The sequence below is a fragment of the Purpureocillium takamizusanense genome, chromosome 5 (assembly GCF_022605165.1).
Source record: "Purpureocillium takamizusanense chromosome 5, complete sequence".
Lineage (NCBI taxonomy): Eukaryota > Fungi > Ascomycota > Sordariomycetes > Hypocreales > Ophiocordycipitaceae > Purpureocillium > Purpureocillium takamizusanense.
The window spans coordinates 934,794-960,236 of NC_063072.1; the positions used below are offsets into that span (position 1 = coordinate 934,794).

General features: G+C 55.8%; 9 protein-coding genes across 11 annotated transcripts; 7 read left to right on the top strand and 2 right to left on the bottom strand.

Moving 5' to 3' along the window:
- Positions 1-371: 371 nt before the first annotated feature.
- Positions 372-2,126, top strand: ANT1 (ADP/ATP carrier protein). Its single transcript, XM_047987201.1, has 4 exons — positions 372-759; positions 820-1,361; positions 1,421-1,658; positions 1,718-2,126. Exons 1-4 carry the CDS (start codon positions 659-661, stop codon positions 1,860-1,862), a joined length of 1,026 nt encoding a protein of 341 aa, XP_047843185.1. The 5' UTR covers positions 372-658; the 3' UTR covers positions 1,863-2,126.
- A 258-nt stretch (positions 2,127-2,384) lies between these two features.
- rpl29 (60S ribosomal protein L29) lies at positions 2,385-3,329 on the top strand. The gene is made up of 3 exons (XM_047987202.1): positions 2,385-2,443; positions 2,506-2,718; positions 2,774-3,329. Exons 1-3 carry the CDS (start codon positions 2,437-2,439, stop codon positions 2,824-2,826), a joined length of 273 nt encoding a protein of 90 aa, XP_047843186.1. The 5' UTR covers positions 2,385-2,436; the 3' UTR covers positions 2,827-3,329.
- Positions 3,330-3,994: 665 nt separating this feature from the next.
- VTS1 (Flap-structured DNA-binding and RNA-binding protein) lies at positions 3,995-6,722 on the top strand. 2 transcript variants are annotated; one of them, XM_047987204.1, is made up of 3 exons: positions 3,995-4,116; positions 4,216-6,361; positions 6,414-6,722. In XM_047987204.1, the coding sequence occupies exons 2-3, from the start codon at positions 4,468-4,470 to the stop codon at positions 6,440-6,442; spliced, it is 1,923 nt and encodes a 640-aa protein (XP_047843188.1). In that variant the 5' UTR covers positions 3,995-4,116; positions 4,216-4,467; the 3' UTR covers positions 6,443-6,722. The 2 variants fall into 2 exon arrangements, with proteins under 2 accessions (XP_047843188.1, XP_047843187.1); XM_047987203.1 differs by having other exon boundaries at positions 4,216-4,987; positions 5,045-6,722.
- Positions 6,723-7,024: 302 nt separating this feature from the next.
- On the top strand, positions 7,025-10,566 carry TFC4 (transcription factor TFIIIC subunit tfc4). The gene is made up of 6 exons (XM_047987205.1): positions 7,025-7,305; positions 7,362-8,418; positions 8,482-9,331; positions 9,392-9,619; positions 9,668-10,012; positions 10,077-10,566. The coding sequence occupies exons 1-6, from the start codon at positions 7,265-7,267 to the stop codon at positions 10,484-10,486; spliced, it is 2,931 nt and encodes a 976-aa protein (XP_047843189.1). The 5' UTR covers positions 7,025-7,264; the 3' UTR covers positions 10,487-10,566.
- Positions 10,567-10,806: 240 nt separating this feature from the next.
- On the top strand, positions 10,807-13,843 carry JDV02_005876 (uncharacterized protein). The gene has a single exon (XM_047987206.1). The coding sequence runs from the start codon at positions 10,907-10,909 to the stop codon at positions 13,562-13,564; it is 2,658 nt and encodes an 885-aa protein (XP_047843190.1). The 5' UTR covers positions 10,807-10,906; the 3' UTR covers positions 13,565-13,843.
- A 47-nt stretch (positions 13,844-13,890) lies between these two features.
- JDV02_005877 (uncharacterized protein) lies at positions 13,891-16,533 on the bottom strand (the record flags this gene model as incomplete). Its single annotated transcript, XM_047987207.1, has 12 exons — positions 13,891-14,039; positions 14,098-14,212; positions 14,277-14,356; positions 14,409-14,452; positions 14,501-14,529; positions 14,585-14,602; positions 14,661-14,691; positions 14,765-14,886; positions 14,951-15,472; positions 15,532-15,792; positions 15,850-16,023; positions 16,093-16,533. 12 exons carry the CDS (start codon positions 16,531-16,533, stop codon positions 13,891-13,893), a joined length of 1,986 nt encoding a protein of 661 aa, XP_047843191.1.
- Positions 16,534-18,597: 2,064 nt separating this feature from the next.
- SEC15 (Rab GTPase-binding exocyst subunit S15) lies at positions 18,598-22,869 on the top strand. Of its 2 annotated transcripts, XM_047987208.1 has the most exons (10): positions 18,598-18,847; positions 18,903-19,913; positions 19,972-20,103; positions 20,161-20,262; positions 20,318-20,427; positions 20,475-20,610; positions 20,678-20,970; positions 21,037-21,193; positions 21,256-21,509; positions 21,577-22,869. In XM_047987208.1, exons 1-10 carry the CDS (start codon positions 18,797-18,799, stop codon positions 21,653-21,655), a joined length of 2,325 nt encoding a protein of 774 aa, XP_047843192.1. In that variant the 5' UTR covers positions 18,598-18,796; the 3' UTR covers positions 21,656-22,869. The 2 variants fall into 2 exon arrangements, with proteins under 2 accessions (XP_047843192.1, XP_047843193.1); XM_047987209.1 differs by having other exon boundaries at positions 21,037-21,509.
- Positions 21,438-23,225, bottom strand: HAP5 (CCAAT- binding transcription factor component). Its single transcript, XM_047987210.1, has 5 exons — positions 22,872-23,225; positions 22,796-22,809; positions 22,684-22,737; positions 21,956-22,624; positions 21,438-21,903 (listed from the first exon to the last, which is right to left on the bottom strand). The coding sequence occupies exons 1-5, from the start codon at positions 22,960-22,962 to the stop codon at positions 21,874-21,876; spliced, it is 858 nt and encodes a 285-aa protein (XP_047843194.1). The 5' UTR covers positions 22,963-23,225; the 3' UTR covers positions 21,438-21,873.
- A 375-nt stretch (positions 23,226-23,600) lies between these two features.
- fcf2 (dTDP-fucopyranose mutase) lies at positions 23,601-25,316 on the top strand. Its single transcript, XM_047987211.1, has 2 exons — positions 23,601-23,912; positions 24,230-25,316. Exons 1-2 carry the CDS (start codon positions 23,709-23,711, stop codon positions 24,587-24,589), a joined length of 564 nt encoding a protein of 187 aa, XP_047843195.1. The 5' UTR covers positions 23,601-23,708; the 3' UTR covers positions 24,590-25,316.
- Positions 25,317-25,443: the final 127 nt, after the last annotated feature.

Genomic DNA, 25,443 nt, shown 5'->3' on the forward strand with positions numbered 1-25,443 from the left:
CAGTGCATCGGCCGAGTGCTACCTACAGTTGCCAAGGTTGTAGGCACTGTACCTACATGCCCGTAAGGTACTAACACTAGGTATCTAGGTACCGCACATGAAAAGTTAGTGGGGAAGGATGGTGGAGGTTGGCCCCGTGGGTCGGGTGCAAGTGTCCCGTCGGGTCTTGAGGGACCGCCCGCGCTGGAGGGCCGCCGAAGGCAGGGCTAGGGCTGGTGGGCCGCCGTCCATGGAGCGACTGGAACCACGCGCGCACGGGATTGGCCGCTGACGGGCCCTCCAGGGCCGAGGTCCAGAGCTGCCCGCCCGCCGAACCCGTTGGCCGGCGCTTCGGACCTGCGAGCGAGTCCCCAGTGATATCATGCGCAGCACGGCCCTGAGAGCTTGTCGTCTCGGCCTGCATCGCGAAGCCAGGCCGTGTCTCCTTCCTTGTCGTGACATTGCACCTTGTCATTGCTGTCTTGTCCAAGCTGTCCTCGGCATCGTCTGTTCTGCTTTCTGTCCTCTCCCTCAGAAATCGACAACCGCTGCACCTGACTTGCCTGTTTGCGCCTCTCTGCTCCTCTGCCCCCCCCCCCGCAAGACTGAAAGCCCGTCCCGTCTCCTCCCAATCTCCCACGACAGACCCCGATCCGTCGCGACTGGCCCGGCCCTCAGAATGGGTGCGCAATCGAAGCCGGAGATTTCTGCTTGGGGACGTGCCGCCGCCGGAGCTACGGGCGCTGTACTTGCCAATGCCCTCGTATATCCGCTTGACATGTGAGTCTGCCCCGTTCAACAGTCGGAATCCTCATCCTCATGGACCGTCTCTCGTCGCAGCGTCAAGACACGACTCCAGGTCCAGGTTAAGTCCAGTAAAGCATCCGCCGGCCTCGACGACAGCCCGCATTATGCCTCTACTTGGGACGCCATTACGCGTATAGTCGCCGACGATGGCATCAGGGGCCTCTACGCCGGCATGAACGGCTCCCTCATCGGCGTGGCCTCCACAAACTTCGCCTACTTCTATTGGTATACAGTCGCCAGGTCCCTCTACATCTCCTCGGCTTCGACCACAGCGCCGTCCATGGCCATCGAGCTCTCTCTTGGTGCCGTTGCTGGCGCTCTCGCCCAGCTCTTCACCATTCCCGTCGCCGTCGTCACTACCCGCCAGCAAACGGCTCGCGCCAACGAACGCAAGGGACTTCTCGCCACAGCCAGTGAGGTTGTTCAGGGCCCTGATGGAGTCTCGGGTCTCTGGAGGGGACTCAAGGCCAGTTTGGTTCTCGTCGTGAACCCTGCCATCACATATGGCGCATACGAGCGGCTACGCACCATGTTCTTCCGCGGCAAGAGCAGTTTGCGGCCCTGGGAGGCCTTTAGTCAGTCGCTTCCTCTTGTCCCATCCCATGCCCTCCTCGGCTGACTTTCTGTCATTTAGTCCTCGGCGCCATGTCCAAGGCTCTTGCCACAATTCTTACCCAGCCGCTCATCGTCGCCAAGGTCGGCTTACAGTCTAAGCCGCCACCAGCCAGAAATGGGAAGCCTTTCACAAGCTTCATTGAGGTAATGAACTTTATTATCGAGCACGAGGGTCCAATGGCTCTCTTCAAGGGCATTGGACCTCAGATCTTCAAGGGCTTCCTGGTTCAAGGCATCCTCATGATGACCAAGGAGAGGTACGTTACCGTTCACTATGCCTTCTCTTACATTGAATTTTAACCAAAAGTTTGCACAGAGTCGAGCTTCTCTTCGTTCTCTTCCTGCGCTACCTGAAGTCGCTCCCGAGGGCGCAGCTACAAAGGGCCGCTCAGGTCGCTTCGGCGGCAGCTCAGCAGGGTGCTCGGAATGGCACGATGACGAGGCCCTTGACGACCTCCTGAGACCATTTGCCTAGGACACACGGCAGCGCTTTGCTTACTTTACAAAATTTCATGTCTTGGTAGAAGCTGCCTGGACGTGGCGCTGGGGGTTGTCTGTTGACTTAGTTCCCTCACCATTCTGTTTTCTGTTTGGCTTTGAATTGCACCATTGGATGAGGGTGGAGGTCGGCATGTATCGCAACGGAATGGGGCAGCTGCAGATAGACAGACGTATATATGGCGGATAGATCCCAATGCCAGATACTACATTAGAATTGCTTCAAGTTAAGAAAGCATCCTTGTTCTCCATGAGTGCGAATGGAGAGGACCGGTAAGTTGCCCCACCTGCCCACTTGTGGAGGCATGCAACCCAGGCCCTGGCTCTGGGTTTCATAATGTGATTATGTAATGGGTCAAACGCCCAGCTGTGACAATCCTGTTCAACCAATAGTGCTTCTCGTATCGCTTATGTCATATGTGGGTCCCACCCTCATGTGTCGCCTAGGGCTCGGTGGCGGCGGCGCACACATTTTTGCTCTGGCCCGAACTATCGCGAGAATTGGTCTTTGTGCAGCAAACATCACAGACAGCAGCAATGGCGAGTAAGTGCCGACAGCAATCCATCCCGAATACCTTAACGGCCAGCTTACCGTTTAATTCACAGAGTCAAAGAACTCCTCGCAGCACAACCAGTGGCGCAAGGCGCACCGCAACCCGTTAGTCGTCTTTTTTGACCCGACAGGATACCAGCCGAAGCCGCTGACAATCTCGCAGCACCAAGAAGCCCAAGACTTCGAGATACCCGTCCCTGAAGGGCTGCGATCCCAAGTTCCGCCGAAACCACCGACATGCTCTTCACGGCACCGCCAAGGCTCTGGTAAGGATCTTCATACATCATGCACCGGGAGTCGTCTGCTGACAAGTCGCAACAGAGGGAGGCGAAGGAGGGCAAGCGGGACACCGTCTAGAAAGCGCCGGATGCTGATGCAGAGGATGTACTGAGGGCGTGGGGCTCTGATCTAGTCCAGGTGGTCTGGCAGAGACGGCATCGATATCACGAGGCGCACACCGCCATTACTCCAACGTCCCAATACGACGGAGCGACACACGGATAATAGAAGGCACCCGATTCTTGACACGGGCCGTGACCCCTTTTTCAGATCAACATTCTGCGATGAACAGTCTGGACCATGTGGATTTGGTGCGGTGGGAGATCGCGTGGGTTATTCTCGCCACACGGCATTGCAACTATGGCCCATCCGCGTGACTTTCGTGCATGCTGCAGCGGCCGGTTAATTCGCGACGCCGAGGCTACTCCCTGGCCTTGCTCTCGTATCGTGTAATGCCGTACAGGCTCACACTGAGGGTCGTTTGTTTCCTTCCTGTTGTGGAGATCGAGCGTGCGATGTCTTCGTGCGGCGGCCACGCCAGGACGGACGGACGTAATCCAAGTCAAGGCAGAGACACTTGATCGATTGTGAATGTGCTGTTCCACAGGGAGACCACTCGTGAAAATGCTACCCCGTGTCCACAAATGCCAAGGCCACTCCAAGTGTTTGAGGTTGACCAGCATCGTAGTCATAAGGACGGAGGTCGAGGTAGTTCTAATCTACTATCGAGCGCCTAGCAACGCAATAATCCTGCGTCAACGACAGGCAGTGCATCATGCCCGCGGGCGCCTGCGAGTGCCGTTGCAGTAGTAGTAGCCCGGTGGGACAGTGGGAAAATTGCCGGTGGAGGCCGCTGACATTCCTGGACGAGGCCGATCCGGTTTCCGAACCACCGCGGAACACGCCAACCTCGATTTGCCTACGTACGAGGTACTGCTGGACCCTCAGGTGGCTCGCTTGTGTTCGCAAAGGACGGGGAACCAGTAATTGGCGGCACAGCAGGGCGCGTGAGTAGTGACTCGGTGCAGTTACGTATGCTGAGGAATGGGGCCTCAAAGGGCGTTTTACAGTGGTAACCTTGACTGTAGGCATGAAGAGGTACCTTATGCACATAAGCATGGGGTACGTACCACCACAGCCGCTGGTCATGCGGCATAACCGCAAAAAAAGCCCACCCTGGCCGGGGTCCCAGGTATTTGAGAGGCTCGTGTGCTGGCCCAGACACCTCGCTCGACCCGTGTCTGACCTCCCCCCCCCCCCCTCAAGCATCGCTACTTGGACTCGGGTGTCCGCATTTGCAGCGGCGGAATCCATCAACCTTCTTGTTGCCTGCCTGGACGCAGACATCGTACCTTCGTTGTCGCCCTGTCGGCTTTGTTTTCGCGGTAAGCCCTCAGCCCTAACTTCCGCCAGGACCAGCCTGCCGTATGCTGTGCAAGGCGGGCCCAGCGCTTCGCGAATGATTGACTGACGCGAGCATCAAGCTTCGTCCTTGATTTCCGGGTAGAACATGCGATAGTCGTGCTGCCCTTCCCCTTGTCAACAGCTCCTTTGAGGTCAGCCGGTCACTGCAGGAGTCCCGAGACGAGCCTCGCTTTCGGTCGCCGATCCGCAACCCCTCCACGCCATTCGTCGCCCCCAGCCAGCATTTGCCACGCCTGAACGCGTCCTTCGCCGACCCCCTCAGCAACCCATTACTCTTTTTCGTGATATCCAGCCACTGCGTCGACTGAGTGATGCTCAACATGTCCGGCAGCCACATCATCGGAAATCGCAACAGCACGCCCGAGGCGAACAGCGCCTCGTCGCTGCGTCCTCCTTCGTCACGGACCATCGGCTCGGGCAGTTCGCTGCGCGCTTCTGCCGATATGGCTGCCCTCACCGGCTCCTCGCCTTCGAGCCGCATTCGTCCGTCGTCTGACTTCTACGGCCAATCTCAGCAGGGGCACGGCCAGGCCGGTCTCGAGAACGATTCGCAGGACAAGATTGCCCAGCAATGGATCGCCGACATCGATCAGTACGAGACCACGTTGGAGGAGATGGCTGCTGCTACTCTGGACCAGGACTTCAAGGACGAGCTCAGTGCAATTGAGCAGTGGTTTCGTGTCCTGAGCGAGGCCGAACGCACGGCTGCTCTCTATGCTTTACTCCAACAAACGACCCAGGTCCAGATTCGGTTCTTCATACAGGTTCTCCAGCAGATGGGCAAAAATCACCCCATGTCCGGGGTTCTCTCCCCCGCAAACTTCGACAAAGGTTCGTTCCGGTTTGACCGGCAGCTGGATCCAAAGCATTCTGCTGATACTTCCTCAGACCCCATGTCCAACCGTTTGAGCGATGCCATGAATAAGTTGAACGTGGAATCGGCGCGCAATTCCTACTCGCGCAATTCGACCATGGCATCAACGGCCAAACGCCACTCCGGCCTGGACCCTTCGACAATCAATGCCATGTTTCCGGATGCCGCTGCAGCTATTGCAACTGAGAAGGCGAAGTTCACACAGCAGACCGGCAATCCTCCCGCATCCAATCGTAACAGCGCCGCCATTGATCCTCGCTCGAGCATCGTCGGCCCAAGCATCTCAGCCTCCCAGGAGCCACGGGAGGCCGGCATCGGCAACACTGCTTCGCTCTGGGGATCCGGCTCTGGTGACCAAGGCGGCGCCAATGCCAAAGCGTCATCGACGCAAACACCTATGGGCCAGTTCGTCCAGCCTCCGCCGTCTGGGGGTCTCCGGTCTCCTCGGCCGCAGATGGGCGGCGGTTCCGCCATACAGCAGACAACCTTGACAGCGCCCGACAAGAACCCCGCCGACCTGCCGCTACTGTCTCCGTATAATGCTGGGAGCGGCAACTGGGCTTCGATGGTAAACACCCCCATGGCGCCGACCTTTAATGCCGGCGCTACTGGTGGAACTCAAGCCGACATGGTCGCCAACGCGACTGCAATGAAACTCGCCGCCTTATCAACCGTCAACAACCGCTTCGCACTTGACGACGTCCGCAAGTACCGCCGCGCTCGCTCCAACGACGCGCCGGGGCACAGCCAGATGTCTCCGCCAACACAGAGCATTAATCTTCCCGGCACTAATGTAGTTATGATCAACGAGCACGGACAAGTGTTGAGTCGCGAACAGGTTTTGGCCATGCAGGCGCAGCAAGGGCTCGGTATGGGTGGCCAAAGGTCGCGCCCGAGCTCTCCGGGCATCGCGATGCAGTCTGGCCTCGGCTCGGTAGCGCACTTCACTTCGCCTCAGCACAACGGGTTTCTGAGCGCCTACGACGGCTCTTCAGGAATGCTCAACAGCGGCATGCCATCGGTTAACCTTGGCCAACTGGGATTACCTGGCCACGAGGGATACTTGTCAGACCACTCTGACATGGTTCGCGGGCGATCTCCTAGGGGCCGTAGGGGCAGCTCCAAGCCGCCCGAGGATCCGACTGATCCAACATTACTTCAGGACATCCCGAGCTGGCTGCGCAGCCTGCGACTGCACAAGTATACAGATAATTTGAAGGATATGAAATGGACTGACCTTGTCGAGCTTGACGACAAGGCGCTTGAGGACCGCGGCGTCAACGCGCTTGGCGCCAGGCGCAAGATGCTCAAGGTGTTTGAGCAGGTCAAAGGTATGCAGGACCCTGAAAACGGCGCTACGTCAATACTAACGATGACACACAGAGGCAAAGGCAGAGGGCAAGCTAGGTTAGAGCAACACGTGCGGGTTGTCATGCTCTCCAGGTCTGTGCTTTGTAGTAGTGGTCCTGTCTTTACAACACCTCACGCTCCTCTTGAGTGTTAACCTTGACGTGGCAAATATTGTCCTCCGAACATAGCCGGAGGCATCGATCGTTGCCGATGCCGTCTCAAGCAGGATCATTAGTTCAGCAATTTCAATGGATAAACTGCCCGTCGTCATTTGACGATCCAGACTGGGTCTTGATACAACTCCTCGAGATGTGCTAGAAGCTCGATGCCTCGTGATTGCTGTTGTAATGTAGATCGGTCAGGGTCGACGCTTTGGCCGACTGAGAGGACGTCTGAGGCGTGCGTCACAACCTGGAGGCTTTGCCCATAGGACTAAGAAAGCTTGAGGATCATATCGTCCCACAGCACCGACAGTCACCAGTTTCTTTGTGAGAGGCGGTCTCTTTGAGTTTGCCGACTGAACATTGGGGTTCAAGGTCAGTCGTTAGACTCGTCAATTTATTAGGCTGACTCAGCAGAATTCATCCCCCAAATACCTATGATGGTAGAGGTGGGCACCCACCTCAGTGAGCTTCCTACTTCCGAGGCGCTTCAACTGCTGGAGTGTCCGCCCTACGGCCAAAATGGTGAAGTCGGGACCACGCAAAGCTATCGTTCGGACGCTCTCACTACAGTCTGGTTGAGCGCAGGCAAGACCAGGAGCACAAACGTCTGTTTGCTGCTCGCGCAGCATCAGCGTTTGCTCAGACGCACGATCTAACCAGCTGGGCCGTACTTCGTACTTGTTGCAGGGCGAACGACCCTGCCCCAGCACTCCCTTCCAAATGGATGTTTCAGACCGTCGCGAGTATGGCTCTCTAGAGAGGTATGGCTCACGTCCTAAGCTGCGGATGAGAAAACATGCTCACAAACTGTTTCCAGGGAAACACGCGATTCGTCCGATGCGGACTCGGACCTAGAGGAACTTCAAGGAGACATCGCCAAGTTTGACGAATCTGTGCGAGAGTTCCTTGCGTCTCATCATGGATCTTCGGATGTACCGCGGTTGGCTCGAGGCGGTGCTCGGGGGCGCGGGGCGCGGGGCCCGCGAAAAGCAGCAAAGCCGCGAGGTGATATCACCGCTCGGCTCTCGAGAGTGAACCAGGCCTTCCTCGCCGGCGACTATGATCAGGCCGTAGACCTCGCATTTGAGGTGATTCGGATCAATGCAGAGACTCACCAGGCCTGGACGGCTCTATCGTCCATCTTCCGTGAGCGTGGGGAGCTTGATCGGGCTCTCTCGGCCATGGTGTATGCTGCTCACCTGCGGCCGAAAGACGTGTCCGGCTGGCTGAGATGTGCCTCTTTTGCCTTGGACACCATCGAGGAGGACGAGAAAACCAACCTCAACACCGCACGGCTTTGCTACTCGGCCGCCTTGCGAGCTGATCCAACTCATATTGACGCGAGACTGGGCAAGGCAGCCGTGTGCCATCGCCAGGGCCATCACGCCGCTGCAGTTGCCGAATACAAAATTGTGCTAAGGAGTCGCCCTTATGACTTGGATCTCGTGAGGAAACTGGCCGAATCTTGTGTTGACAGCAAGAACCCCAGCACAACTCTGCCCACGGCAATACAAGCATACCGTCAATTTTTCGACCACGGAGTTGAGTCGCAATCCTCGGACGACCTGCAGCCCCTTTGGCACGATGTAGGAATATACGTCGAGTTATTTGCCGCCGCCGAGCGATATGGAGAGGCAATCCATGAGCTCAAGGCCCTATCGCGGTGGCTTGTTGGGCGCGTCTCTGAGAAGTTTTGGGACGACTACCAGGCAGACGATCGGGAATGGGATATCGATGCGGATCGCCGATCCCACGTTTCTGATTATTCTGCAAACCATTTCAACCAGACGTTGTATGGCAGCGCTTTACCCCTCGACCTGCGCGTCCGCCTGGCTACCTATAGGCTGAGGCTGAGCCATGAGTCCGAGGCACTGGTAAGTCGTACCAATGTTCTTTAAGCCACTCCCAGGGAAATATGCTGACCGAAACCTCTCAAGAGGCATCTAGATTGGTTCGATACCAGTGACAGCCGCACGGCCGACTTTGTGGGCGATTTCCCTTTCCTCATCTATGAACTGGGCACCGAGCTCGCCCGCTGTGGGCGACAAGGTCTTGCGGCCAAATACTTTGAGCTTCTGCGACGTGAAGTCACTGAACCAGATCCGGCAACGCTACTGCAGCTGGGCCGGTGCTACCTCACCTTGGGAGAGCAGCCTGCTGCGGAAGAATGCTTTTTGGCAGCAATCGACGCTGATGAAGACAGCATAGAAGCTCGGGTCGAGCTTGCCAACATGTACGAGCGGGCCAGAGAAGACGAGGAAGCCCTCATTCTAGCAGCGGAAGCCATGGCCTTGAAAGAGGCTCGGGAACAACCGTCCTCTGCTCCACTCGAGGGCGACGGCGAGTCACCAGAGGCAATACAACGTCCGAAACGGGCCGTTGGCAGCAAACAACGAATGCGAAAACCTCGGGCACAAGCAGCGGACAGTACAGCGGCGGCGGGCGACGTATCCAAAAAGTCAATTGTTCCCCGGCGTTATCGTCCAAAGAGGCTTGCAGGCCCCGACAAGCGCCTCCAGGATGAGCAGGCACGTGCCGTCAAGCTTTCTCATCAGTACGAGGCAGTGCGTGATCTCAAAAGACAGATCATGGCTGGTCGGCATGACCTCGTCCCAACCTGGATGGCCACCTCGAAGGAGCTGGTAGACGATTTCAGGTCTCTCAAGCGCTTTTATACATGGGACAAGTATCTCCGATTCCTGGGCCCCAGAGGCCCTCCACAACACCCTGGTGCGGGTGAAACTCACGATTCTGAGCTGACGCAGATGTATGAGCGATTGACACGATGTGAGTACATTTGTAGAGTAAAGGCTCAGGGGTTTTCCTGTTGCTAACGGCTGTGAGCAGCCATCGCACCACATGGCGATTTCCATGGGCGAGATTTGACCATTGCAGGGTTGATGTCTCATGAGGGCATCGCCTTCGAAGACTGGCTTGACCTCTTTCTCGACTACGCGATCGGGCTGGCGATTGCGCATAGACGTGAGGAGGCATACCAGATATGCCAAGCTGCCAGGGACTCGACCGTGTTCCAATCAAGCAAGCACGAGTTTGCCATATATGTGGCTTGGAGCGGTAAGTGTATGCGACTCGTCTCGGTGAAGGTCTCGCTGACGGGATTAGTCTGCGCTATCTACACGAGCGACGAAGAGAGATGCGTGTCGGTTGCCCGCCATCTCATGAGGGACGGGGCGATTACGGACTCATACCGCATGTTTGCGCTTCTTTCGCGGCTCTGCCAGTCACCAGTGTCGTGGTACACGTCGGGTCCGGCCCAGAAATTCATCCTCCGCCAAATCAAGGCCATCGACGCCAGGAATGGGGGCGTCCCTGCTGAGGCGACGGGCCAGAGCGGCACCATTGACGCTGGAGGTCAGCAACGGGTGAGAGGCTTCGAGGTCGACGTCTGTTTGTTGATGCTGTACGGGCATATCCTCTTCACATCGACTAGCTATGCCTACTCCTTGGGTATGTGAGACGAGCTTGCAGCCGCCGGAACAGACATGGTTAGCTGACAGCGTGAAATGCACAGGCTATTTCCTGCGGGCGCGCTCGCTCGACCCGACGAATTCAATGGTGAATTTAAGCTTGGGCCTCGCCTATGTGCACTACGGGCTGAAGCGCCAATCCGCGAACCGGCAGTACCTGCTCCTGCAGGGCCAGACGTTCTTGTTCCAATACTTGCAGGGAGCACCTGGTATGGCGAACGAGAGCAACACGACCAAAGCAGAGCGGTTTTACAATGTCGGGCGACTGTTCCAGCTCCTGGGCATCAGCTATCTGGGCTCGAACTATTATGCGACGGCATTAGAGCTTTGCAGAAAAGAGGAGGGTGGCAAGGACCTGTCGGCCTGCATCGTGCTGAACAGCGTCGTGTCGCTGCTGTCTGTGGGAAACAAGGCGCTGGCCTTGTCGCTTTTGAAAAGCAACTTGAAGCTGTAGCAAGCCGCCAGACAAGGCGTGTGCGCCAGGCGTTTCGGAGCTGTACACCAAAGAGAACTTATTCGAATGTTAAATCGTGGTTTTGGTGAGAGTTGCGGTGTGGAGTTCGTCTTTCTGTTCCAAACTTACACCCACCCCACCTGGCACTGTAGAACGAAGTACTGTACCTCCCTCGTACAACGTGTGCTCCTCCTGCCACAGTGCACAGACAGCTGGGCGACACCCACTAACCGTTCCAAAACACCCGCCGCGACCACCTGGAGGGTCACTGTGCCTAATAATAAGCCAGCCTCTGACCATGTAACTTCAACGTCGTTTCTGCCTACTCTTCCTCATCCTCCTTCTCCTCCTCATCCGCCTCCTCCTCCATCGTCGCGCCGAGAGTGTCATGGACGCCCCAGACCGCAGTCGCGCATTACCATGGTCCTCGCCACATCGTCCGCGTGGGCTCTGATTCTGGCACTCGGTTCCGTCGTGCTTGCCCAGGCCGACGAGACGGGGACGACGAGCACCACGACGCAGCCGACCACCACAGCTACCGTCAACAACAGCACGACGACTCCCACGGCCGCCGCCGTCGATACCACCGTCACATCCAGTGGTGGCATCTGCGAAGCGCGGACCATCAACTACATCACGCACACCCTTCCCCAGGCCTGCCTCACCAGCTCGTGGGCGAGCGCGCGACCTGCTGCCTCCGCAAGCAATGGCAGCAACAGCTTCTCTGGCGGCACGTCTGCCACCGCCGACACCGCCTCCGAACCGCCGGTCGTGGCTGAGACAACGCAAACGGCCGACGCGGCAGCTACCACATTCATGTCGTTCGAGGATTGGAAGGAGATGATGCTGCGCAAGGCCGGGCAAGACCCCCAGGAATGGCGGTCCCGCAAACCCAGCGAGCATTCGCCCGACGACCGCAGCCCTCCCGACGCAGGACATGTAGGCCTGGGCGAGGAGGACGAAATATCCCTCAACTTCGACCAGTACTCGGACGGCCAAGACAAGGGTCGGGCTGCTCCCGGCAGCGGCGGCGGCGGCGATGGTCCAGACTCTGATGGGGCCGCCGCCCATGATGCCCAGGTCTACGGCGATGGCAAGGCGACCACCGTCCATCGCAGCAAAGACGCTGGCAAGACATGCAAGGAGCGCTTCTCATACTCATCCTTTGATGCTGGCGCCACCGTGCTCAAGACGGCTGCTGGGGCTAAAAACGCCAGGGCCATCCTCGTCGAGAACAAGGACACGTACATGCTGCTCGAATGCGCCGCGGCATCCAAGTACGTCATTGTCGAGTTGAGCGACGACATCCTCGTCGATACCATCGTCCTGGCCAACTTTGAATTCTTCTCCAGCATGGTCCGCCACTTTCGCGTCAGCGTGAGCGACCGCTACCCGGTCAAGATGGACAAGTGGCGTGAGCTGGGCACCTTTGAAGCCCGCAACTCTCGCGATATCCAGCCCTTCCTGGTCGAAAACCCGCAGATCTGGGCAAAGTACGTCAGGATTGAGTTTCTGACACATTATGGCAATGAGTACTATTGTCCCGTCTCGCTCCTCCGCGTCCACGGCTCTCGCATGCTCGACTCATGGAAGGACAGCGAGACCGGCCGCGACGACGATGCTCAGATAGAAGGGGACGGCAGCTCGCTCGGCCTCATCCACGGCGAAGCGGCGTCGGAGCCCCCCGTGTCCACGGCTCAGGCTGGCACCCGCGACGGCGGCCCCCCGCCGCCGGACGCATCCTCAACCTGTTCATCAGCCGACGCGAGTCTGCCTATCTTCTCAGCCGCCATATGCCCTCGGTCCGAGGCACCTTCCTCGCAAACGCCCACGCCTGTTAAAGACACAAAAGTCTCCCATGAAGGCAATGAACGTCGCGAACACTCAGGCACGGTCATCCCACCAACATCAGCAGCCTCCAAAGTATCCACCACGCCGCGACAGGCGCCATCAGAGACCGCCCCGTCAACGCCTGCGCCATCCGCCGCTGGTCCAAATTCTACCGTCGCGTCCCCCGATAGTCGCCAAACGTTTGCAGGCAACGCCACAGCGGCCAGCTCTGGCGTGACCAGCGCGAATGGATCCGTCGGTGAGCGCAACAGCAGCACCGTCGTCTCTCCGTCAACCAAGGCTTCCGTGTCCAGTGCTCCAAGCGTAAAATCGAGGGGCAGCGGAACGTCCGGTGGGCCTGCTGCTTCCCCCACCGTTCAAGAGAGCTTCTTCAATGCCATCACGAAGCGACTTCAGCAAGTGGAGGCGAACTTGACTCTGTCGCTCAAGTACGTCGAGGAGCAGTCCCGACATGTGCAAGATGCGCTGCAAAGGGGCGAACAGAAACAGCATGGAAAGGTCACTGGATTCCTCGACAAGCTGAACCAGACGGTGTTGGCCGAGCTTCACAACATTCGTGAGCAGTACGACCAAATTTGGCAGTCAACTGTTCTCGCTCTGGAAAGCCAAGCCCAAAGGTCCGAACAAGACATGATGGCCCTCAGCACCCGCCTCAACGTATTGGCAGACGAAGTGGTGTTCCAAAAGCGAATGGCCATTGTTCAGGCCATCATCCTCCTCTCCTGCCTCTTCCTCGTGATCTTCTCTCGCGGCGTAGCCTTGCCGTCACTTAGCCCTTTGTCAGACCACGGCATGGGGACTTCGTACACAGCCCCCAATACCCCCGGCACGCCTCGTCGTGAGGCTTATCGAACGAGTCGCCTAGCGTATCAGGGCACATACCAGGGCAAGCGGAGCTTCGAGGACCCTCAGGTGTCTCTGCACTCACAAACCCCCTCATCGGCACGAGGGGAGCTCGCCGAATTGGTTTCGCCTGACGCCATACCTACGGCTCGTCTGACCGAATGCCAGAAGGCCCCTTCGGAATACAGACGCCTGTCTCCACCACTTACCCCCAACCTGTCACCTGAGGACACGAGAACGCCATTGGGTCCGGCGTCGCCAGAGCCAGACATAGCTGGGGAACCCAGCAGCACAGCCATTCGCCGCCCAGCAAACTCGTCACTTTTGGGCTCCCGAAAGCCGCTTCCGTCTCTCCCTGAACACCCATCATCCCCACCCCGCTAGCCGAAGTTTGGGTTGGCAGGTCCTTTTCTAGGCGTTAACATTGTCCTCGCAACAACGGGCTTCTTCGTGGTTGACCAAAGTTAAGACTTGATTACTATGGTGCGGCCCACTGTCTCTTTTGCGGCGTGTCCCGAAGTTTTCTGCACGTGGCCGCACCTCCAAGATAGGCTTGGTCGTCTTTTACTTTACAAGGTGACTCTCCTGCCCACCAAAGCGATAGATAGCAAAACGCCCCATGGCTTTTTCGAGAACAAAACAGCAATGTCCACCCAGATCATCAAAGTGTCTCCTGAAATGAGAATGCTGCACCACTTTCTTGGCCACCTTCACTGCGCAGTTGTGCCATACATGTGTTGAATAGCCGCCTCGTAGTCGTATTCTTCTAAGGCGGCAAGACGAGTGCCGCGGTCGTACTGCGAACGACGACGACGCTGCTCATCGCGGAAGTGCTGGCCGGCGTTGGGCGTGAACAGGCCTGGGTTGTGGTCAGCACGGATGTGCTCACAGCATGTGCAAGAAGCCTGATCACCTACCGACGTGCTCAGCATTCTCACAGCTTCTCTTCATCTTGGATTGGTTGTCCGGGTCAGGAAAAGGCTCCTCTTGTCCTGCCAACTCTGGCATCGGCCCATTCGACGTAAAATAGAGCTTGGCATCGGACTCTACGTCAGCTGGCGCCCCAAATGAAACTTCAGGGGCGTTGGTTGATCACCTTTGGACGGTAATGAGGCGCCTCCAACATCACGGAGCTGTTGCGGAACTTCTGCACCAAGCAATCTTTTCCCTGTATGGCTACGATTTGTGAGTCAGGGGGCTTGAGCAGGACCGGGGTAGAGGGACCAACTGGCATAAGATATCTCGGCAACCTTGTCACTCTTGAAGCAATTCCTGATATGGTATCAGCAGAGTCGCCAACATTAGGCACGCTCAACTTACCAACGTTGGTTCCCCCGAGCTTCGACAAACTGTTCATTTTATTAACATCTAATGAACACCATAGTCTCAGGGCTAGCGACTCACATCAATGATGTCTAGGGGCTAGATGACAGTCTCGGTCAGTACAAACATGCAGGGTAGGCTTGCCGTTAACACTCACATCGACAAAGTTGATGAATGCATAACCGACACTACCAATATCGTCAGTCATTCTCGCATCACTAGCTGAGCCGACACATGTCAAGGTCAACCAGGCAAACGTACTTGCAGTCGTTAGCAAAGTCGATGCGCAAATACATGAAGTCATATTTCCCCCAACTGGACTCGTCGATGATTCGTTTGAGCATTGCTTGGTCCACTTTGTTGGGAATATTGCGCAGCATAATCTGCATTCTGTAAGCCACTCCATTGCCTGTAGCCACCAAGTGGAATCCTTCAGGGGGTGATTACCGTTGTTCGCACGTCAATACCTTCCCTGATTCGGCTTATATCGACGTGATTGTGGTGGCTCGAAATGTTATGATACGGCGACCGATTGACGCGCATGGCGTTCTGTCTTCGAGCATCGCCTCTATGAAACCCCGACAGTGACCGAGAAGGACTGTAGCTATTGTGTGATGTGAGAGCCGGGGACGGCGGCGTGTGGAATAACTGACCGAGCACCGGATAAGAGGGGGATACAGGGGCCATTGGAGGCACTGGTCCGGGGTCGCTGACTGGAAGGAACGGCTCCAGCATGTAAGGGACATTGGCGGTGAACGGCGACGGAAACACCAATGGATACATGGCGAATTGGGGTTGCACACGCATGTCCGTTTGACCTGTATGATTGCTGAGCACCGAGGGAACCGCTGCGATGTGCTTTGCGGGGCTTTGGGACGCCCTCTGTAAAGAGAGACCATTCAGTGCTCCGGTGAGATCAGAGGTAGCCGTCGCATCGGCATCGTGCGCCGAAACGAGGATATGCAGCCCCTGATATTGTTGACCAACTGTCAGTCTATTCAAGCGATGTCTAGGTACGGGAGACTAACCTCAGCGGTGTAGCGATTGTTGCAATTCGACACTGCTGGTTGGACCGCGGAGACATCGCAGAACTCAGCCACCGCCGTGAACGAGCCGTTGGGGAAAATTGATCGCTTGACAAACGCGAAAAGACGCCCATGTGACTGTAGAAGTCGCTGAACAGCGTCGGTGGCCTGGAGTGCGTCTACAGCGACATGCTGCGGGACAACAGCAAGGACATGAACTTGCGCGGGATGCGGAAGTCTAGTGTCATGACGGGAACGGTCATCCTGTAAGTTCTCAGTACTGCCATCTTTGTTGCCCGAGTAAAAACATGTGATATTGACCTTCACAGTTGGGCTCGGATCTGCGTATTCCACTCTCCAGGTGGCACCAGTGAGCCTGATACCGGAAAATGCGGCGCAGGCATCTCTGATATCCGAAAAACGAATGTAAACATGCCCCTCGAAAGAGTCGAAGACGCGGGTTCCATGCGGGGGTTCTCCATGAGCCTCCACGTCCTGATGCAAAGATTGCGAGTTAGATGCCGCGTAGCTTGTTGAACAACGATCAAGAGACTATATACTTACACAAAGCCAAGAATTCACTTGGGAAACTGTGAGGGATGTTGCCGAGGAAATGTCCAAGTGTCGACTGAGACCCAAATCGGTGCTCAGTCCTGTAGAAAGAGGACCTGTGCTGCTAGGCAAGGGGACGCTGATGTTCTCTGCGAATGGGTTGAACGCTGATGCCGTCGGGGACAAGCGGCTCCCGGATCGATGGGAAGGAGTGACGAATGGATCCTTGTCCAAATGACCTGCGGAGCCGCGATAGGTACTTTGGGGTACTCCAACAGATGACGTGGCTGAGGAAGAGCGCACAAGACCTTGAAGGAGTTTCGAAGACTTTGCAGAGGTATCCTCGGGTGAGAACGCCGTCAGTCGTGTCTCGGGGGTACCTTTGAAGGACTCTGCGCCACCAGCGGACGATCTCGGCGACGCAGGGTTCTCCCGGTCGCGAGAATGAGCCATGGCAAATGCTGTAAGAAACACGAGTGGCAGGGTTCGAAAAGATGAGGATGATTTCCTCGATTGTTCTCAAGTAAAGCCGGTGGCGGACAGGGTTGCAGAGAAACGTTGCCGTCACCGGAGACGGAGTCAGTCAAGGGTCTCCCGTCAGCTCGGAGAGAAGGACTGGGGTGGTTGCCGCGGAGGCAGAGCTGGACGGTGCGCTCTGTACGTCTTAAAGTGTGTAGTCGGGCAGAATGAAGTTATCGAAGGTGCAGATGTGGAAAAGTTGACAGTCGACAAAGCGTTGGATGGTGAGGATGCGTGGCGGCCTCCTGAACAGGTGGTGGCTGCAGAATCAGATTTGAGCTAGGTCTCCGTTGCACCTTCCCTTTCACAGCTGCACTTTGCTGCCTTAGGTGCCTACCTTTCTTCCTCTTCTTTCCGGCTTTCTGCCCTCTTCGGGTAGGTGCAAGAGAGCGAGGGGGGTTCCTTCCTCGTGGGCTGCTGCCACCTCACGCGAGCGGAAGGCGGCCGCTCCGGTCGAGACGATGTCAATCGAGGCAGGGCAGTCGCGGCACAGAAAGCACACTACGCGGTGCTGAAGTAGTAGTACTTCAATATTGCCAAGGCGACTTGGCCGAGATCGGTTGGGCTTAGGATGCCTCGGACAAGGAGAGACCTGGCTACCACTGTGGTCGCCTGAGTGATGGTTTTTCTGCAAACACCCGATCAGAAACGGTGGATCTTGATGACTCTCGTCCAAACAAACCGACTGGAAAACTTGCCAGAGAAGACAGGTCCGTATGTAGAAGGCGGCAAGAGTGGAAAGTGCTATGAAAAACACCACGATGGAGACGAGCCGAATATGTTATTTGTATTGAGATGTGCCGAGTCCTTGGCCTGTCTAGCAATGCTCGTCGCAGGACTTCTTGCCCGCGAATAACAAAGCGGAAACCAAGTACCCCGGGGCCATTCAAAATGATGAAGTGATGCTGGGCACGGTGGCTGTTTTGGATGAAATAAAAGCCGACGCGGACATGAGCTCGCCCAGTAGGTCGTCAAGGAGAAGGGGAGAGACAGGTGTGCCGTCATTCGTGGGCGGTGAGCCCGTAAGTTTGTCCATGTGGCTAATGCATTGAATCACAGCTCCCACTTCCACTTTTCTGGACTCCTGGAGGTCTATGGGCGGCCATGATGCCGTTGCCTGATCCTTTCTGTCCCTCCTTTGCGTCTACCGCATTCCCTGCGCTCACCCTGCAGACTCGGGACCCTTGCGTGACTTTTAAGTGAATGATGCCGTTCGCAGCACCTAAGATCTTGATACTCTTATGGGCATCGATGTAGAACGCTGGCAGTGTTTACAGTGCGATATTGGCCTGAGCTCGACACTTCGCGAGTGTCCTGAGTCGTCAGGTGGCACGTTCGGCACCGGCGCCTTTCAGGACTACCTTATCACGAATGCGGCGCAATGCGCCCTTCTGATGCCTTATAAGGGTTTCCTGTGACCTCCATGGATTCTCTGATGATTTCCGCAGGGTAGTGTCGACTACATGGCCTCACGTATCGTGCAGACCTACCTAGGACCTTAGTACCTTACGTTCGTACTTCGTGCAAGGCTGCTGTGGTCGTTGAATAGGTAATAATGTGAACCGCGCCAACAACACCGCCCAATGGCATGCATGCAAGGGCCCAAGAAGGGAAACGCTCCACGCACCCATTTTGCCCCGTCAGAGGCCTCAGAGCTAGGTAGGTTCCCTCCCCATTCTCATTAGCGCTCGCCAGTACGTACTCGGGTACGGAGACCCCCCGCCTGCCGGGGACGTCCCTTAAGTAAGGTACTATTGAAGGTAGTACCGCCCTTGGCCAGTTACCTACCTAGTAGTACTGTTCATTTAAGGTACGAAGTACTGTACACCCGGCTGTACCTAACCGGGAAAGCACCGGATAGCCAGACCTCCACTAGGGGACCCCCGTGTTGCCATGTACTACCTGTAGTACCTACCTAGTACTTGCGTAGTAGCTAAGGTACTAATATACCTATGGTACCTAAGGCACTGTAGGTACCAGGTAGTAGCTGCAGCATATCCGATACCCGCACCACTCGCCGATAGAGCCACTACTACCTCTAGTACTGAACGCGACGACGTCAACCTCCGGCCATCACCACGCCGCTCACCTGCCACGCGTCTCACGTTGATCGGACTCCTGCGAGACCGCATACCCGCGCCTCTCCGCCTCGATCAGCGGCAGGAGCCAAGGCTCTTCCTTGTCTAATGGGCCCACAATGCCGCGACGACAGGCGCCCCTCGACGACTATGCATCCGCCGTGCCGCAGGCATGTTTGCTGCCTCGCCTCCGCCGTAAAGCACATTGTTAACAGCATCCCTTAGATCATCCTCTCCTCATCCGATGCCGAATTTCTCGACCATCTGATGCCCGTGCTTAAGGATGCAGCCAACTCCAAGCGAACTCCAGCGCTGATGCAGTGCCTCACGCGCTACTCTGAAGACCGTGAGGCCGACATTGAGCGCATTGGCCTGACCAAGCACGAGGAGTTCCTCGACTCCGTCAGCCGACTTCAGCATGTCCGTGAAGGGACAGTCAACTTGACGGCCGAGATCCTCAAGCTCAACCAGTCCATCCAAGCAAGCACGGAGAAGCTGGCCGAGCAGAAGGGCGCCCTCGTCAACACCAAGGCGATTCGGCAGAACATTGCCGATGCCACCGACGCTCTCAAAGACTCGCTCCAAGTCTTGCACGCTGTCAATCACGCACACGACCTCGTCCGCCGCAAGAAGTATTACTCTGCGCTCAAGTCGCTTGATGACCTGCAGAACGAGCACTTGGTTCCGATCCTGCAGAATCGCTACGCCACTCAGCATCGACTGGCTGATGTTATTCAAAAGTCCATCCCCGGCTCACAAAAGGCCATTTCAGAAGCCGTCATGACCGACTTGAACACATGGCTCTTCCGCATCCGCGAGACTTCCCAGTTCCTCGGCGAAGTGGCATTCTACCACACTGAATTGCGAAGGTCCCGGCAGAGGAAGAGAGTAGAAGACGACCAGTTCCTATCCAACTTCAAGCTGAACTCCTCCATTGAACTTGTTTGCGATGAGAGCGAGGAGTTTGACGTAATGGACAATGAGGAGCTTCAAGTAGATTTCACTCCACTTTTCGAAGCCCTACATATCCATGATGCCCTTGGCCAGACCGATCGATTCCGCTCCGAATACGCCGCCACCAGGCGTCAGCAGAAAGACTTGCTGCTTCCCAACTCAGTTGAGCTCCTCGCCGACGACGAATCATCCCTGAGCAGCTTACTCGAAGGAATCGCTGGCTTTGCAATCATCGAAAAGGCAACAATGAGGCGGCTGCCTCATCTCCGTTCACCGGCGGATGTGAGAGGCTCATCCGCATATGCTTCATACCACAGTGCTAATTTGTTCTCGTGTACAGGTTGAGGAGCTTTGGGAATCAATGTGCAGCGCAGCCATCAACCTGACGTCCAGAGCCCTAAGCGATGTCGGCAATGCCGAGATCCTGCTTAAGATCAAGGGTTTCATAGCGCTGTTCATACAGACCATGGAGGTATTTCTTGACTGCGAACACACGACCGCGGAGGAGTTGACTCATTCGATTGTGCAGGGCTGGGGCTATTCGATCGCCACCCTTGACTCATTTCTTCTGGCCCTGTTCGACAAGTACGCTGAGCTTCTGAAACGACGATTTAGCGAGGACTTCCAAGAGGTGAGTGACCTTTCCGCGGCGGCAAGTTTCCTGGTCTGATATGTTTACGGCTCAGATTGTGTCCACCGACGATTACATGCCTATGGCGATCAACTCAGTCGAGGAATACGAGAAGGTGATCAACGTCAGCTGGTTCGCGCAAGACCAGCCAACTGAAGAGCTCACGTATGTACATCAACGCGCGCCGTCTGCTGTTGCTAATTTGTCTACAGTTTTCCTTGCGTTTTGCCTTTCTCTCAGATGTATCCACTATGTTGTATCGACATTCGCAACTTCCTCAATCAGTTTTACTTCTTTTCCGACGATCATTTTCAGCACTCTGATGTCATTGACGAGACTTTGAGAAAGGTATGGCCCAGGGCCCACGCCACTTGTTAACTGAACCGGCTAGGATATTGACGAGGCCATCGCGCAGTCTTTAGATGAGCTATTGACGGAAAAAGTTTGCCAGTCACTGGTGGAACGCCTTAGCTCGCAATATCTTGGTCAAATAGTACAGATTCTCATCAATCTGGAACATTTCGAAATTGCATGCCAGGAGCTAGAGCAGCTGTTGATCAGAGCAAGGTCATCGACATCAGCTGGGGGACCGCTGAAATTGAACGCCACCGAGGAATTCCGCAATAACAAGAAGACGGCAGAGAAGCGCATATTTGAGCTCGTCAACAGCAAAATCGATGACCTCGTCGATACCGCCGAATATGACTGGTGAATTAATTGCCCTATCTTGTTTCCCGAACGAATAAATTTGCTAATGCGTTTTGTTTTCGGCAGGCTGACGCCCACGGTACCCACGGAGCCAAGCAATTATATGCAAACGCTGACTCGATACCTGTCTAACATCATGAACTCAACACTGCTTGGGTTGCCCCGAGAAATCAAGGAGCTTATATATTTTGATGCATTGAGCCACGCAGCAAACAAGATCCTGGTACAACGTCCAACACGAGATGCACCTGCTTCGACCCTGTGCTAACCCATGCATCAACCCAGGCTCTCCCGCTTTCGCAGGAAGTTAAGCATATAAACGCCAATGGGGTCTCCGCACTGGCCCAGGATGTAGAATACTTGACCGAGTTCGTCGCTAGCCTAGAGAACGGGCAGATGCTGCGAGAGAATTTGGACGAGCTGCAGCAAACGGTCAACTTGATGCAGTCAGATAATCACGACGAATTCTTCGATATCTCGATTCGCAACAAAAAGTACGGACGCGTCGACGCCCTCAACGGGCCTCTCCTCCTTGAGAAGTATGATTTATCGCAGCCCGTCGCAGAAAATGCACTAATTGACCGGATGTACTAACATAACCCCCAGACTCACACCCGTGACGCACGCCACTGCCAGAAACGCGCCGTTGTCGAACTTGTCAAGTCGCTTCGCCATGATGAAGTGACATGCGCCGGCACAGAACAACATCTCGACTCGCACGCAGCCGCTCCCCTCCCTTGGGACACGTAGCTCCCTGGCAATGATCTAAAGCGATCGTTTGAAGACCAGGATTGACCTAGATTATTGCGCACTGTGGTTCCTGAACGCCACCCTGCACAAGCGCAGTTCATCGCGCATCTGACAAAATATATACACAAGACACGGTACATCCTATGGCTCATTTCACTCAAATTCCTCAGAAGACATGGGCGCCTGGATAGCGTCAGTGGTCCGCAAGGCCACGGCGAAGAGTATTACGACGTACCTGCTGAGGTTGCATCGCTGAGTAGGGATACATGCCCTCCATTTCTCCATACATGGATGGCGGTGCTTGGGCTTGACCGTACGGAGCGGCAGGGGCCTGAGGGACCTGGCCGGAATACATGCCGGGGTTCTGTCGGTAATCCTGCTCTGTGGGCATGTGGTGTCCTCCCATATAGTCCGCGGGGGCCATCGGATGCGAGGCATGGTTTGCTGGCTGAGCCATGCCAGCGTGTTGGCCAGGCATCTGGCCTTGACCGGGAGGCGCGGGTACAGCTTGAGCGGCCGCCGCCGGTTGTGCCGTGGTTCTCTTAGCATGCGAAGATGCCTCTTCCCGAGGAACGATATCAATCAGAAAGTCGAACATGTCGGATTTGGCAAGGGCCGAGGCGATGTCAGACCGTTGCAACGTCCGCCGCTTGTTCTCTTCTGCATGTATCCAGGCGCGCATCGTGAGCTCAGTGATGAATATGTCACAGCCTTTGGCGAAAAGGATGGGAGCTTCCGCCGAAATCATCTTGACTTCAGGATCGGCTTTCATAACCTTCTTGATGCGAGCAAGAGGTAGTTGATGAAGCTTGTAATCATGCGTCTCACTTTCCAGGTGGGTAATGGTCTGTTGCCAATAGGTAGTGAGTATGTCCTTGTACTGTCCGGTAAGACCTTGATGGACCTTTGGACCGGGTTTTCGGGTCAGCATGCATTTGCAATGAACGGACAGGCTTTACATACATTAGCCCACGGGCCAGTGTAGAGCTCAGCCGGGGCGAAACCCTGAGAAGCTAGCTAGAGGGTGCGTTAGAACAGTAGAACAGGTGTTTGGAAGAGACGGGTAGGCACGCACAGCCGCACAAGCGCCTGGAAGTTGGGTCAGTGGACTGTAGACGGTAAGAAACAAACAGGTTGGGTAGACGACTGACCATAGTGGCCTCCTTGGCTGGGGTCATAGACTGGAGCAGCGCGGTTTTGCTGCGACTGCGTTGGCTGATTCTGCGGATCCATTGGCGGCATGTGCGACGAAAACTTGGGACGCTTTCGAATCAAACAGCTCACGCAGATAGCTCGCGATGGCTGAAAGTCGAGAGCGGCAACGACAAGTCAACCCGGGGAGTAGAAGGCGTCTGACGGAGACGCTCAAATTGTCCTGCAAGTCGGGGTTTCAACGAGCAAGCTCGTGGCATATGACAGAAAAAAGAGGTCTGGCGACAATTGGGAGCGCCGAGGCTGCAGAGGGCACTGAGTGGCTGGCGGTGCTGATGGTTGATGAATGAGGTGGTGAATGGTGAGTGGTGGTGAGTGACGTGACGGGAATAGCTGACTGGCGGTCCATCAGTCGGCACGCGGACGGTCACTTCCCAGCCACCTAGGTTACTGAGTTATATCTCCGAAGATTAGGGCACTGGGTTTTCCTAGTACCATTCACCGAATCCAAGGTCACAGATACCGGATGTGGGCCCCTCACTAGGCGGGAGATACCGCATTCAACTCCGGGGGTACTTCACACCTAACCTGAAAGGGTGTCGGCCCAACCCCCAGCTTCCAGTTCGCGTCAGCCTCGCCCACCGACACGCACGAGGTTAGATTACCTAATAAGAGCTGCCGAACCCCCCCCCCCCCCCCCCCGCTCCACAAAAAAAATTGGCTGCGAACTGAGAAGCCGACCCGACTTTTGCAACTTTTTTAACCTGGCTCTCAGACTCTTCAGCCGTGGCCGCGATCCGCTGACAGCTTCGACAATACGCAACCTGCCGCACAAAATGCCCGAATTAGTCGATAATCGGATAGAGGAGCTTCTCAAAGAGGCAGAGCATCGACTCAGGGGAAGTGCCGCTTCTGATCTTGCCTCTCCGGTGGCGCAACCCTTCACCGTCGTCCCCAAGGCCACCAAGAAGCCTATACCAGACGAAGCTCTCTCGGTGCGCGCAGCCCAGAGTCGACCTGCTGTCAGCGCATCAAAAAAGGCGAGTCATCTAAGTCCCCTTGCTACCTTGAATATATGTTGCGACCCGTTGTCTGCGGGAGGCTGTATATTGTGATGAGAAGGAGCCGCCTTACGGTTCGTATGATATGGGACAAGTATCCGTTTTGGATCATATGCCCATGACCTCATGATCTTTATCTTTCATAGTTACTCTGAATTATCAGCCCCATCAATCTGCACACACGAACGGGTTGCATGCCAATGCGTGGACGCCGTGCCCTCCGGGATTTTTTTCGCATCTTCTTGTCGCCAGCGACATCCAATACCAAGTTGTTATTTGACTAACAGACTTGTTAGGACACTGCTGGCCCAAATTGGTTTGACCTTCCGAAAACAAATCTCACTCCAGAATTCAAGCGGGACTGGCAGGTGCTGCGTATGCGAGGGCTTCTGGATCCCAAGCATCAGAAGAAAGCTCTTCGCTCTGCTCCGCCGGAATATTCCCAGCTTGGCGAAGTGATATCCGGGCCAGCCGACTACTATAGTGCAAGATTGTCCCGTAAAGATAGAAAGCGGACAATATTCGAGGAGGTAGCAGCCGCGCACGACAAGGAAAAGCTGAGCGGCAAATACGCTGGCATTCAACGGAACAAAACCTCTGGCAAGAAGGCATTCTATCAAAGACTTGTGTCGCAGAGACGAAAGCGACAAAGTTGAGGCAAGGCCAGTATTCTTACGAATCACGACCAGGCTGTTGTCTCATCTCTAGCTCTGCCGCTCACCAACATGGCTCAGCACGTAGGGGGCGCTCCCCGAGGCCCAAGGGACGACCAAAGCGACTAAACATCGGGTGAGCAATGGACGAGCTCCTATACCATGCCGCGAACCCTGTTTCTCAAGACTGCACGAGAACCTAGGTCATACTTGGGCAACAACGTTCGCGCGGGAGCCCTAATGTGATCGGCTTCATGACGCATCCCGTCATTGGAGGATCATTCATGGTATCCCGCCCAAACTGATGCTAGCACCATGCATGCCCTGAACCAACCTGTTCACGGCAGCGAATGCGCTTCATGGGCATCGCCAATCGTTTCCGGATCACGGACCGCTTCAAATGGCATCTAGTGCCATGAGATGGTGATCAGTGGTCTGTGGCTTAGCTGCCGCCATGCATCGAGGATGCTCGTGTGACACGTGTGCCGATGGACAGTTGTGCCATCGCGACACCAGGGGATGAAGTTGGGGGAAGTGCATGCTATATAAGCAGGGCATTCGGCGACTGATCAATTTGACTAGACAGCAGAGAACGTCTAGGACTCGTCTGTCTCCATAGTCGCGGGCCTACATATTCCTTGACAATCGACGAATGACCTTCTTCATTGAGCATGCCATCAGTAGTCATACGTGCATAATTCTAATTTCAAAGTTGTACTTCATGGCAAGGGCCTCAATTACCAATTGCTATTCATTTTGAAGGTCCTCCGTAGAACTGCGCGACGAGCGGTCAGATTATGTAAGCTCTTGTGTCGCTTGTTGATTGGCTAGCGAACCACCTGCTCGCAGCATTTTCA